General features: G+C 37.8%; 1 protein-coding gene and 1 non-coding gene across 5 annotated transcripts in view; one reads left to right on the forward strand and one right to left on the reverse strand.

The window, feature by feature from the left end:
- Positions 1-14,248, reverse strand: part of LOC120634474 (chloride channel protein 2) — an 81,530-nt gene continuing 67,282 nt past the window's right edge. For 2 of the 4 annotated variants that reach the window (XM_039905090.1, XM_039905091.1), the window contains 9 exons: positions 11,986-12,089; positions 10,796-10,999; positions 8,792-8,885; positions 8,181-8,331; positions 6,034-6,157; positions 4,090-4,206; positions 2,644-2,739; positions 2,302-2,388; positions 1,412-1,567 (listed from right to left, as the gene is read on the reverse strand). In XM_039905090.1, coding sequence (XP_039761024.1) covers positions 1,412-1,567; positions 2,302-2,388; positions 2,644-2,739; positions 4,090-4,206; positions 6,034-6,157; positions 8,181-8,331; positions 8,792-8,885; positions 10,796-10,999; positions 11,986-12,089 — 1,133 coding nt within the window. Of the gene's footprint in view, positions 231-1,382; positions 1,568-2,301; positions 2,389-2,643; positions 2,740-4,089; positions 4,207-6,033; positions 6,158-8,180; positions 8,332-8,791; positions 8,886-10,795; positions 11,000-11,985; positions 12,090-14,248 lie in introns of those variants that run through there. The other 2 variants (XM_039905089.1, XM_039905088.1) reach the window with 2 other exon arrangements.
- Positions 13,430-13,511, forward strand: Trnas-gcu. Its single transcript has one exon. It is a non-coding gene; the product is annotated as a tRNA-Ser (tRNA).

The following is a 14,248-nucleotide window of genomic DNA, read 5'->3' on the forward strand; positions in this document are numbered from 1 at the left end:
AAAGTCTTCTATCCAATATATATAATCCCTTTTTACTGACTGGACCTATAATAGATTTATTTATAAATATAGGAAGTTCATTTTGAAACTCGATAGAGTTTAAATTTGTGACTAATATTAAAATACTGTATTCATTAGCTTTCGCAGTATCACGTGATTTTTGAGAGCACCAGCTGCGCGTCTTCAATCTTCTCATTTCTTACTGTATAGTTCGTATTTTGCTATCGAATCTGCAATAAAAAAAACTTGTATTGCGTCTTTGTAAATATAACAGCACAGGCGGGATACAAAAATTGATATCCCCCGATTATATCCACCGACTAGGGATAAAATTTACCCGCCTAACTCGGTAAATTGGTCGGAGATTGGATAAATCTGTGGGAAAAGATACACATTTTGTCCTTTCTTAGCTTACTCAACCCTGGCCACATGAAGTAAGAGATAGACTTAGAGGGCCTATGTTATATACGTGGCATAACGACGGAATAGCTATACAGTGTTCATTGTCCATAGTTTGCAAGGTTCGTGACTATTCCGACATCATATCATGTTTATCTCAATCAGCGGGCTATGGTGAGAGCTATGGTAGCAGTATCTCTGCGTGATCGAATCAGAAATGAGAAGATCCGTAGAAGAACTATTTACCGACATAGCCCCACCAGTAACAAAGCTGAAGTTTCAATGGCAAACTGATGGACGTCGGTGACCCAAGGTGCTGGAATGGCGCCGGACTAGAAAACGCAGCGTTGTTCGGCCCCCATCGAGGTGGTCACACGAAGTTAAGCGAGTCGCTGGAAACAAGCGGCCCAGAATCGTAGATTTTGGAACTCCCTATGAAATATCTATGACAGTAGCAGTGGACGTCCATTCGTTGGCTAGGGGAGTAAGGGGGAGACTAGTACCAATCAGCCTCCCCTAAGTAACCACCGAGTAATGACGGTATAACCATTCTATAAAAGCTGGTACAAAATCCACCGACCAAATTACTAGCCAGCCTAGTAACCTTATTTTTCTAACTTTATAGTAATAATTGATGGGCCAAGTACTTGGCCTACCTGGTGGTAAGAGCATTCCTGTACATGCCGCTCTGGTGTCCATAAACCTGAGGCGTAGGTGCCTCATGTGCCTAAAATTACACCGGCAACCACGCCCTTCAGAACGGAACACAGTATTGCATAATCCACTACTACCAACAAATTAATGTCATCCATAACTGAGAATACAAATAAACAAACATACAAAAAAAACTAAGTTTTAGGACATTGTTGTTACACACACACATGTGTTTTAATATTGGCAATAAACTAACTATCCCAGAATCTTGCATAGAGGATTTAAAGTTTAAGGGTAGATAAAAAAAATTAAAAGTACATGTTAGTTACTTTTCTGTGATGTGGACTCACTCTGTGGGTCAGTGGGTGGTGAGTTTGTCTGTGTCCTTCTCGGACGGCGGCGCGGGCTCGGAGCGCGGCACCTTGATGAGCATGGGCGACGGCAGCGACGGGGGCTCCGGCCGCGTCAGCGGAGTCAGGGCTCCGGAGTTCACGTCCTCTATAGCTTTGCGCAGCTGGAGGGAAATGCCTTCTCAATCAATCCTACTTTTGGATAAAAATCGAATGCTGCTGGTTTTTCAGAGCTGGAGCAGGAGATAAAAATGATATCCCAGCTGTCTAAAGCACGGGAACAGGGAATAGGAGAAGTTTATTATTACACATGGAGTATTTGGATCTTATTTCCACTTGGGTGCAAATGCTCTGAGAGTTAATTAAGCTGTGGGAGAAGATAATTTTTTATGCCCTGCCCATGCGAGGAACACATCCTGAAAAGTGCTGCCCGGTGTCCATCAACGTGAGGCGTAGGTGTTAAGCCACATGTGCCCGCAACCACACCCTTCAGGCCGGAACACAGCATTGCGAAATTGCTGCTTAGCGGCAGAAATAAGCATGTTGGCACTTCCCCGGACGAGTTCTATCACAAAAAGCTAGAAATTGTTTTTGGGCCGGAGAGTGGCTTAGGCTACTTTTTATCCAAGAAAAATGCAAGCAAGAATAACTTTGCTTTTTTCCAGGCGTATCTTCCCACAGGAATGATGCATTTTCAGGGATAAAAATCAGCCTATGTCACTCTCCGGCCCATTAACTATATCTATGCAATAATCACATCAATAGAGCCATCAATCGCCCTAGAGCCTAAACGACAAGCCGTTTAGGGCTTGCCATAGAAATATACATGCATTCATAACACTCGAAAAAAATAACCCTCCTTACGTCGTTGGGTCAGACCAATTCACTACCGACTCACCTCTTTCAGAGACACCACCCCAATAAGTCTTCCTATGGCGGTCACGTAGGCACGGCTCACCCCCAGCGTGGAGAATAGCGAATGTACCTAAAAGTCATCATAGTTATATTATCAATTACTTCTTTAATGTGGAGACCTTATTTTATTTATTTATTTATATTATTATTCGAACGCATATAATAGTCTTTATTTCAGGAATAGCCCATACTTATTTATACATTTAAAAATTAGAAAATAAAGATCTAACAAAATAAAATAATTAAAAACCATCAATTAAATATTAAATAAATAATTTAAGCAATTAATAAAATGTATTTTCTATACAGATAATATAGATATTACCTTGAGTAGTGATGTTCGCTCGACTAGCTGGAAGGGCGCGGGGTCGATGTGACAGATGTATAATGTTTCGTCTTCGTACTCCGAATCATCGTGTAGCTGTAATACAAGATCATTTTATAAAACATGACACCGATGAAAAATGTTATACCAACTAAAATTAAATACTTTTTTGAAATGAATACATAAATCGAGCTTGAATAGGCATGATGACATATTCTGAAAAACTGCCCTATGTAGTTCGGAAGTATGTGCAATAAACAGAATTGAAAACATATAGAAATTGGGTATACGACTAATATTGAAGCATCAACAACCACTCCACTTTAGTAGTGTTTCTCGAACAGGCGGGAATTTATAATTTCTGAATTCATTTATCACACTATGGGGCCCATAAGAAGGCTCAGAGTCACTCAGCGGGCGATGGACAGAGCTATGCTACGAGTATATTTACGTGATCACATCAGAAATTAGGAGATCTGTAGGAGAACTAGAGTTATTTAATATACTATACATAAAACTCATAGTTCGTTTAAAGCAAATTGCATACAATTCTACAATAAACTACCAATTGACATCTTGGAGATGTCTCTTAAAAAGTTCAAAGTTTGTATTAAACGTAAGCTTATAGAAAAGTCCTATTATAGTATAAAGGACTACGTAATCGATAAAAAAGCTCGGGTGTGAATGATTGCTCTAACCAGGTTGCTCTTCTAATAATTTTAAATGTCATTGTGAGATGGTGATAACAAAAAAAAAACACCAGGCTAAGTTTGTTGTGGGCTTCTTCTTAGACCAGGACGCGTTTGGAACCCTCACAGCTTTAGATTTAAGTTTACGAATGTGGTTATCGCCATCATCTCACTACCGTGTATTTCTTATTTACGCATCAAAAGTGCCACCTATGGTCCTACTTGAATAAAGATATTTTTGACTTTGAGTTTGACTTTGTTACCGACTTAGCTGAACGAGTCGCGAAGCTGAAGTGGCAATGGGCAGGGCACATAGCTTGGAGAACCGATGGACGTTGGGGTCTTTAGGTGCTTGCTTAATGGCGACCCCGCGCCATTAACCCGCGTTTTAGCAGGTGGACACGTTAGTTATAACGCTGTCAGGAGATATAATCGGGGAATATAAATTTTGTCTCCCGCCTGTGCTAGCCCTGCTGGTGAGATTGCAGTCTAACTTGTAGTAGAATAAAAAAAACCTCTAATGTTCTAAACATTTATCATAAATGGAGAAAATAGGAGAAAATGGGAAAAGTTGAGCAAGTGTGAGCTAGCAATATGACGCGAGCGTAAAGTGAGACGCGCGCGGAGCATTTTTACTATTTCTAAAGCACAAAGCACTGCATGCAAAAATGGCTGAACTTGGGTTCTGTATGTACTTCCAGGGTTAGCTTGTAGTGAAATAAAAAGAGACGTGCAATAACAACTGGAAAAAACATACTAATTCTCGTTTTCTCGCGATTTGCAGCATCCGGTCGAAGTCGATCTCTTTGGCCATTTCGAGTTGCTCCCACGCCTTTTGGTCTTCAGGCGACATGTCGCATACACGCTCGCGCGGCTGGAAACGAAAATACGGAAAAATAATTTCAAATAACCTACTCACGTCTCAGCAGATTTGCGTTTAGTATCTCTGAACCAAAGTTTTTATACGATATTACACAACGTGTTAATGAAAACCGAAATTATACTTCACAGGCTATAGAGGTACATTATGTACTGTCTTTGAGACTTATCTGTGAAACCAAAAACCTATTAGTTTTGAGTAAACCACTGCCATAGTTTTTACTGAAAGAAACACGTGCAAAATTAGGCAATATAATTAGGTTAGTTTCCTCCGGGAAATGGGATGAAAAATTTTATCTATTTTACTTCATAGCTCCGTTAAATTTGAACCGAGATTAACAATTATACTATAAAACATGTATTGTCTAATTTTAATGAAGATCTGATAAATATTGTCGGCAATAAAGGACATAACTCTTCACAAATAACAGCAAATAGCAAGGCATATGGGATAACTATCGAATACATGCGTACCATACTACTTAATATAAGGTTGCTTGGAAGCATCCGGCTCCGCTTTCATCTCTCATAAGATAGAAAAATGAATGTTAAAATGTAAAATGTAAATTTTTGATGTTGGAAAAGAGCAACTGCTGAGTTTCTTGCCGGCTTCTTCTCGGTAGAATCTGCCTTCCGAACCGGTGGTAGAGTCACTACAAACAGACAGATTTGACGTTTCAAAAGTGCTTATATTAGGCTTACTTGAAATAAATGAATTTAGAATTTAGAATTTTTTGAATTTAATATTGTGTAGTTGATTATAGATGTATTTATGTATATGTCGGAGATTAAAATTAAAGTGATTATTATTAAGAACGCCATCTGTTATAAAATAGTTGTACTACACAAAATTGTGAAGCGCCGTCTATGTGCGAACTCAGGTATTGTTTGTTCTAGTTTATTTAATCGCTCAATTGACTTCGACATTCAAATTAATCACTCAATTGGCTTCAATCGTTCGGTTGAGTTTGACATTCAAACCTGGGTGGGGTTGGTGTGGCGGGGGTTGACGATTCGTTTTAGAGTAGGGCTGGTGCCCGGTGGACAGTTGTTGTTGAGAGCTTAGTGGAGCATGGTCTCTAGTCACACCGCCGCGCCAAACCCATCGTTCGCTACATAGTGCTATTTACCTAGTTATTTACAAAGTGTTTAAAAGTGATATCTGTGTGAACTACAGTGTGTTAATTATTATTCGAAGTGGAAATATTGTGTGCAATAAATCATGTGATTAGCTTCTCGCGTTTATTTGCCCGAGTACCCACAATTATGCAATCGGATCAAGAAGAAGAACTCGCCCACGATAATGAGTTGCCACCGCGGCCTCCGTTATATATATCAAAATCTAAAATAATGACAAATTAGTAACACAGTATACCACGTACAATAATAGTAGGTGATGATGATGTCCTCCATGACGTATCCGTCAACGGCGACACCTTGACTTTATCGTCTCGAGTGTGCACGGATATGACTAGCGTAGCCAAATTTAGTTTAAAAGATTCGATTGCACGACCCGCAGTAAAGTTGACCGCTGTTATTATAACTATACGTATAGGAAGGCTTAGGTCTAATTTTTTTGTTGTAGCGCTTTGAGTCAATGTGCTCTAGACGTTTCATTTCGAAGGTTTTACATTTTTCACTTATCAGTTTGCGCCATGTAGACCTCTGCGTGGCAATTCGCTCCCAATTGCTCCATAGTATATTGCATGATGTTAGATTGCGTTTTAGAACATCCTTAAAGCGCAAGTACTGACCACCAGAACCTAACCCTGAACCGGAACCTGATTGATTTAACTGAACTAACTGAAATGTAAATACTTACCAATTGCACCTTCTTATTGATGGAGGGGCTCCGAGGCAAGCCGCCCAACTGCTCAGTGAGGCCGCTCTCCACGTCGGGCAGCAGAGTCGAGCGCTTGAAGATGGCTTCGAATGCTGCACGTATCCTGGAAAAAGAGACATTTTTTTTAACTTCCCGCTAAGAACATTAAATATGTTCAAAAAGTTTCACCCCGTTTGTCGAAAATCGATGTCGACGTTTTGAAAAGCTTTCCGGACTATTACCGCGATGGTGTCATCGTGTCTGTATGCATGTGTGGGTGTGTGCGTGTTTGTGTGCGAGCGCGCGCACGTTTGTGTGTGTGTGTGTGTATGTAAACCTCTCATAACTTTTGAACGGCTTGATCGATTGGATCGCGATTGACGGCATTCGAAAGGACTTCACTAAACTTAGATTTTCTACAATTTCTATATTTACGTCAGATCTATTCGGACCGAAATTTATGAGAAATTATAAAAAAGCAATGTGTCATCTCTTGTTTCAAACGTGTATCATTGTAATATAGACCTTTGGAAAATAGTTTTGAAACTGCAACTTTCTACATGTTGTTAGTACGGCAGGGCCACTTATACTTACTTGATGGAACTACATTTATGGATAACTATAACACAAATAAAGTTGCTATAAGACTGATGTAAAAGGGATATACGAATTTTTGGGCATCGACGGTAAGAGAGCCGTAGCTTAATTGGAAAAAGCGCTCAGGCCGCCATTGCCAGAGAGTTGCAGGTTCAAATCCCGTCGGTTCCGAAAATTTTTATATACATTTTAAATTTGTAGGTAGATAAAAACACTAATTAAAATAATAAAAGTCCTTGAGAATATTATGAAGAACTCTTAGTCATGGAAGTTTTCTCACAATATTTAATTTACGTGTGATATTTGAATTGCTTATAAAAGTAAGGGATGCTAAAGTTCTAACCAGGCTATCCTAATCTACATATATTAAAAAAGGAAAAGAGTTTGTGCTTAGATCAATAAAATTAACTAATTATGCTGGTGAAAAATGTAGCACTTGTAGTAATTTATTTATAAATATATATATAAATAAATATATTACGACAACACACACACATCGCCATCTAGCCCCAAAGTAAGCGTAGCTTGTGTTATGGGTGCTAAGATGACTGATGAATATTTGTTTTTATGAATAATATACATAAATACTTTTGAAATACATATAAACACCCAGACACTGAAAAACAATCCTGTTCATCACACAAACATCTTCCAGATGTGGGAATCGAACCCACGGCCTTGGACTCAGAAAGCAGGGTCGCTGCAAACTACGCCAATCTGCCGTTATTTAAATAACTTACTTCAAATATTTTGCTGCTTTTTCAATTCTATATGTTCAGCTTTTTTAATTTACAAGTGGAAATTTATAAATTATGTAAAAAGTTATAAGAATTTATAGTTCTCATTTAATGTTTAATGTCATCTTTTATTTATCACCATCACATCAACCTATTAACGGGCCACTACGGAGCACGGGTCTCCTCTTGCTACAATGAGAAGAGGTCATAAACTGGGCTAACTTGAAATAAATGAATTTTGAATGTTTTTGTAATTTATTTATTAATTTCTACATCTTGTTAGTACGGCAGGGCCACTTATACTAACTTGATGGAACTACATTTATGGATAACTATAACACAAATAAAGCTTTGATAGCGCATTGGGTAGGAGCTCGACTTCACTTTCGGGGGGCCGAGTTCGAATCCCAGCACGCACCTCTAACTTTTCTAAGTTATGTGCGTTTGAAGCAATTAAAATATCACTTGCATCAACGGTGAAGGAAAACATCGACAGAAAACCCACATGCCTGAGTTCCCCATAATGTTCTCAAAGGCGTGTGAAGTCCGCCAATCCGCACTGGGCCAGCGTGGTGGACTACGGCCGTAACCCTTCTCATTGTGGGAGGAAACCCGTGCTCTGTAAGCCCACAACAGGGCACGGGTTAATGGGTTGACATGATGATGACGATATCTTTCAAGATGAACTATACAGATAATTCGCTACTAAGCGATAAGGCCGCCTTTTGTAATCTTCTTCTGTATTAGTATTTCTATTGTTTTTTTTTAGCTCAGCACCTCAATAAGCTAAGGATGGTGATGATGAAGAAGTACCTGGTCTCCGCGCCGGTGACGGTGGTGTACACCGAAGGGTGCAGCGCCACGGGGGTCTGGGGCCCGCTGCCGGGCGACACCAACCCGCGCGTGAGGGTGAACGAGTTGGTCTTTTTCAGGATAGACTTCGGACGGAACAGTTGGCCTGGGGCTGGAATTTAGGAAGCAGGTATTTCTCATCAAAATCCATTTATTGCAACTAGGCCAACTTATTAGGCGCTTTTGAAACGTCTAGTCTGTCTGTTTGTTATGCCTCTAGCACCGGTTCGGAAGGCAGATTTTGCAGAGATAAAGTTTTTTTTGATGAAGTCGTGATTTGAAACGCGATGAAAAGAAATACATTTGATAAAGAAACAAACACAAGTGTAAACGATTAGTCAGCGAGAGAATGAGATATAATACACTACACATTTTATTTTTGTTACCATGGTAACTGAATAATGTCTAATCTAATATCTTAAATTAAAATATTAAATATTTTTTAAGCAAGACTAGAAATAATAAACCTAACATTTATTCTCCGGATAATCCACATTCATCTCAATCTCTTTGGGTTGGTATGAAGGGGCGTATTAAGAAATTGAATAATGGAGAAATGGGTACGTCGTTACCTGGTATGAGCCCGCCCTGGTCTTGCGTGGTCAGTGAGCTGCCCCGGGTCATCCCACTGCCGGGGACCTGTAGCATGTCCGGAGCTGGCGTTACCTGGAACGATAAGGTATAGGTTGATGCAGTGGCGTGCACTTCATGAATGCACAAAAGCTCTGCCTACCCTAAAATTTTTGTATAACTCAAAAAAGCGAAGGAGTTTTTCCATTTTGTGGCAGCTTCCTTCTTTCTGCATATCCTGGTCAAAAACCGTGCACGCCACTGGGTTGATGTATAGTATCTTAAGATTATCATTTATATTAAGGAAGAAGAAGGAATTATGACGAACTCCCCTGGCGCAACGGTGAGCGCTACGAATCTAAGTAAGATGTCCCGGGTACGATTCCCGGCAGGGGCAATTCGGGAACTTATAAGTTCTGAATTTTCTCTGGTCTGGTCTGGTTGGAGACTTTGGCCGTGGCTAGTTACCCCGTGGCAGTTAGTTAGTGATGTTGCGTAGAAACCTATTAGGGGTATGATCTACTCTATATACCATACTCCCTAAGCCATACCGGTTAGCCCGCTTCCATCTTAGATTGCATAATCATTTACCACCAGGTGTGATTGCAGTCAGCTTGTAGTGAAATAAAAAATTTAAAAATATCCAGTACTTCAGCCAGGGCCACAATGCCAGCGTATTGTATACCTGTCACTTTATAAGGTACGCTTCGCCTAGCGTAGGTACTATGCGCGTGTCGGTCTTTTATCTTCAGTAGGGTTGTCATAAGTAAACACTAAGAATGTTTTGAATTCGTTTGTATGGAAAAATAATGCTTCTATTGATTTCATAGTTCTACAGCCTGATTCCTTTTGAATTATACTGCTTCCCTCAACATTATTTCGTACTTCGGTTACACGTTGTATATTAAAAACGCACATAACTCCGAAACGTCAGATATCGGATCGACTCGGTCCTCGTTAAAAAGCCGAAGCTCCAACCTAAACTCAAAAGCCTCGTAATTTCCATTCAATACCATATTAGAACTAATCTCGGCCACTACTGGTTAATAACTAGGATAAGTAGATTGTATGAGGAATTGAATGCTAAAAGTGAGTTTATTGATTTGATTAAGGATACACTAGGATAATTTAAAACTAAAATTATTCAAATGTTTGGCGCTTCGCTAGAAGGTGACTCGTTATTTGATGATTCTTTCTTCTTCGTTTTAAAATATTAATATTGGTTTTATAAGTTTCCATTTCAGCTTAAACTGTATATATATATATATATATATATATAATTTAAGTCTACTTTGGGACCGTGGGGGTCCGGAGGCACGAGCTTTTTCTAAAGATTTATGGAAAAGGGTTTTCGAGTTTACCGGTGATCCTAGCGCGGGCAGGCGCCATCTTAGGAACTGTGCCTCGCTGCGGTGGTTTCGAGGACGTTTTAGATTTTATTTAGTTTTAAATAGTTTATTTTAGGTTATATTTATATTTTAAAGAAAGTATATTACTATAATAAAGTTTAAAATTCTTAAAAATATATAGATATATGTATCTATATATATATTTATTTATTTATTTATTTATAAAGGACAACCAACAGTAGATACATTAAAACATGCTTTTTTTTTTGGAATGAGTCACATAGTAAATGTTCAACTATTTACAGGTTATCACAGCATGCATTAAAATGTAAAAAAGTCATTCTTATAAATTATTTACAATTAATTATTAGTCAGTTAATATAAACCTTTAAAAGTATAAAAGTATAAATATTTAAAGCTAAATTACAATAAAAAACTTAATCAATTATTAAAATAAAATATATATATATATATATATATATATATATACATATATCTTTTATTGTTGCTTGTGCCGTATTTGAGGTAGTTTAATTCTTTCATATAAATTCCTGTATTTAATTAAGGTATCGTACATACTACCCAGTGCATGCTTAAACAAAAATATTATCGACGGAAAACTTGGCTCAACCTGCTGATTACTGAAGCCCCGCTCACCTCGAATCTGGAAGGCCGCCGAGTCCTACGTTTCTCCTCGTCCCTCCGCCTCGCCTCCGCCTCCCGCTGCCACAGCGCCGCCACCTGCAGGCGCCGGGAGCGGCCCACCTGCTGCTCGATCCCCCGCACCAGCTCCCAGCGGTGGATGGAGCCCAGCAGGACCATGGACGCCGGGCTGTCCACTAGTGGGAAGCTCTTGATTGCCTGGCGAACGGAACATTTGTTGAACTTTATTACAACAATCATAGTGGATAGAAGCAGGCGTTACTTAGTGGAAATCCCCCAAAGTAATAGCTTGTGTTATGGGTACTGAGGCGACTGATGAATATTTATACGAAAAATACAAATAAATACAATACACATAAACCCGTGACCTTTGGTCCTTGGCATTACTGCCACGGTGCTGCGGCACAGAGCTGAGTAGGTGACCCGAAGACCACAACGAAGCAACATACGCCTAAATTATTATATATTTTTTTCTTTTTCTCTGTCCTCTTGTTGCAGTATTTTGTAATTTATTTATTGTTGTTTTTAAATATTTATTATTATTATTTTATTATTAAATACTTATAACACAGATAAACACCTAGACAATAAATAACATTCGTGTTCATCACACAAACATTTTCTATTTTTGTGGGAACCGAACCCACAGTCTTGAGCTCAGAAAGCAGGATCGCTGTCGTCCACAACATTGTACGTTCCCGGTGGTCATGTGCCTGCAAATTGTAGTGGACTTGTGTGTGTCATGATTTTAAATATATTATTAAGTTTGTCTGGTTTCAAATATATTAAGATGTTATTGTAATTTTAAAATAATTAAGTAAGTAGTTTGATTAAAAATATTTGTATATTGACTTTTAAAAATAAAAGGATTTCGTCTGAGTTCGCGTGGCCTGTTCGGTATTCATTCGGGTCAGTGCTGGGGATTTGAGAGACCGAGCGGAGAACGCGATGTTCGAAGCGACTTCCTTATTTTTAAAACACTTTGATTGGAACTTCGGAACCGAGAGGTGGTGTTAAAGAGTTGTATATTAATTTAGCTTGTCTGTAAAGTGAACTAAAATATATATTATTTACTGGTATTGGATAAGGTGTTTTCATTTTATGTGGAATAAAGAATTAAAAAAAAAATCCAGTAGACCAGCCAGGGCTACAAGGCCAGCGTAAAATATCAGGTCCAGTGGTACCTTATTCTCTTTGAGGATGTCCTTCAACTGCTGGAATGTCATCCTATTCCAAATGTACTTGACGTCACGCACCATGAAATCTTCCACGCAGATGTCGTACATGCCTGCAACAAAACATCAGTTCTGGTCATCAACTTCATCATCATCCTCAACCGAAAGTTGAATCTTATAAATTATTAGTGTAGACTCTGCACACTGCTTCAATAATATATTTTGTTAATGGCTTAACGAGAGCACACGCGTGTTGAGTCAAATTAAATCTTATGGTTATCTTTGCCAGTAGCACACTACACATACAAGTATCTATAGCTGCTGTGTTACGAAAGTGGTTTTTGTGAATAAAGTACCTATACTCTTTTATATTTTTAGTGACAGATCGACAGACTGGTGACAGAGCTCGAAAAAAAAAATTAAAAAATGTTTTACTTTATTTTACATAAGTTGTGTAATAATGTAAACAGGTGTATTAAAGAAAGAGAGAGATTATTAAAAGAGATTATTTTTAAATACATAATAAGACAAGAAAGAAAAAATAGAATAATGCCCGTTTCCACAAAACCGAGGCAATGATTGAGGCAAAGTCTATAGAAAAAAACCGTTTCACCAACTCTTACGTGATGATTGGTGAACGGTTGATGCATGCCTAGGATTCCCCTTAGATTACGTGTTACTTATTTAAGCATTGCCTTGTTCGTCGTTGGTGAAAACGGGTATAAGTTTATTTATCGTGGTCTTAAGTTCCGTTTTCTAACTTTAAATTAAAACTTTTCTAATAGAGTATACAAGTTTCTATAACTACGAGAAAATTGAACTTTACATTAACTTCAAATTACAACGATCATATAAAACAGTTTTATTTTAAAAATACAGCTTATTGGATAATAGAGGCCAAAAAAAGAATTAACTATTGTATAACAAAACGTCAACAATACTAAAAAAAATACTGTATTGGATAGAGGCGTTACTATGCGGAATTCCATGAGATACTTTTCGCGGAGTAGATAGCAAATTAAGCTAAATTGTCATAAAATAATATTGGTTTAAATTAAGGGCATATAGTTTCCATCCGTACCATATAGGCATGGGGACTTTCCGAAACTACAAAGGATCAATGGAACTAATTATTTAAATCGAGCTATGAACTAATGAAATAATATTACTTTTTTGTAGTATAATTTTCTCCTGCCTATGCTAGCCGTGCTGAGGCAATAAATTCAAATACCGAATTCATGTACCATTCCGATACAGTTATAAAATATCCTGCGTTTGCGCATATGTTTTATTACTAGGTAAACCTATAAATCCAGTTTTTAATCTATTTATTTAACGATTTATCATCATCTATGGCGAATTCATGGTTGGCATAAGTTTTTATTGTACAGATAATGGGTAAAGGTGCTATGTTTAAAGCATGTGTAGATATGTTTTCGTTGTTTATCCACACGACGAGGTGGCCGAGTGGTTAAGGCGTTGGACTGCTAATCCAATGTGCTCTGCACGCGTGGGTTCGAATCCCATCCTCGTCGGAAACATTTTATTTTTATATTTTAATAAATATAAAATCGAAAATGATTACTTTAAATGACAGGTAGGTATAATAAAACATTTTGCGGTAATTTATTTTTAATTTCAATATTTTAAATGAGAAAATTTGTTTGTTTGTCCTTCCTTCATAGAAGTACGAAGAGTAAAATAGGCTACTTTTTTCAAACCGTTCCCATGGGATTTGCAAAAGAACCGTAATAAACGAGGACAGCTAGTTACACTATAAACAAGAAAATATAAATATTCGTACTATTAGTTATTATAATTCTCTTAAAAGAAGGCTTCTGCGATATATTGATACCAATTTGTTTCTTACCAAAATAAACTATTTTTTTTTATTTTATTTTTATAATGTAATTTTACACATACATAATGCAATTTTATTGGAATATCGGTAGATTATTGCTGCATTACTGCAGCGGTCAGCAAAAAAGCCAGGAATGGAAATAAAAACTAAACGGAACCTAGGCAGAACTTTCTATTTAAATATACAATTGTATACAATAACTTTTCAAAATACATGACATCGAACAACAAATATTTTCCCGCGTCAAAGTGTTAGTTTTTTTTTCTTTGTTCTAAACAGTTTTCTATTTATTTGCCAAGCCAGTTCGAAATTCAAATAAAAAAATGATAAGATACCTCCTTGCATACCTACTTCGTCGGGGATCCCTCCTGCATCGGGGTTAAAGACCATTTTTTACCGACTTCCAAAAGA

The sequence above is a fragment of the Pararge aegeria genome, chromosome 24 (assembly GCF_905163445.1).
Source record: "Pararge aegeria chromosome 24, ilParAegt1.1, whole genome shotgun sequence".
Classification (NCBI taxonomy): Eukaryota; Metazoa; Arthropoda; class Insecta; order Lepidoptera; family Nymphalidae; genus Pararge; species Pararge aegeria.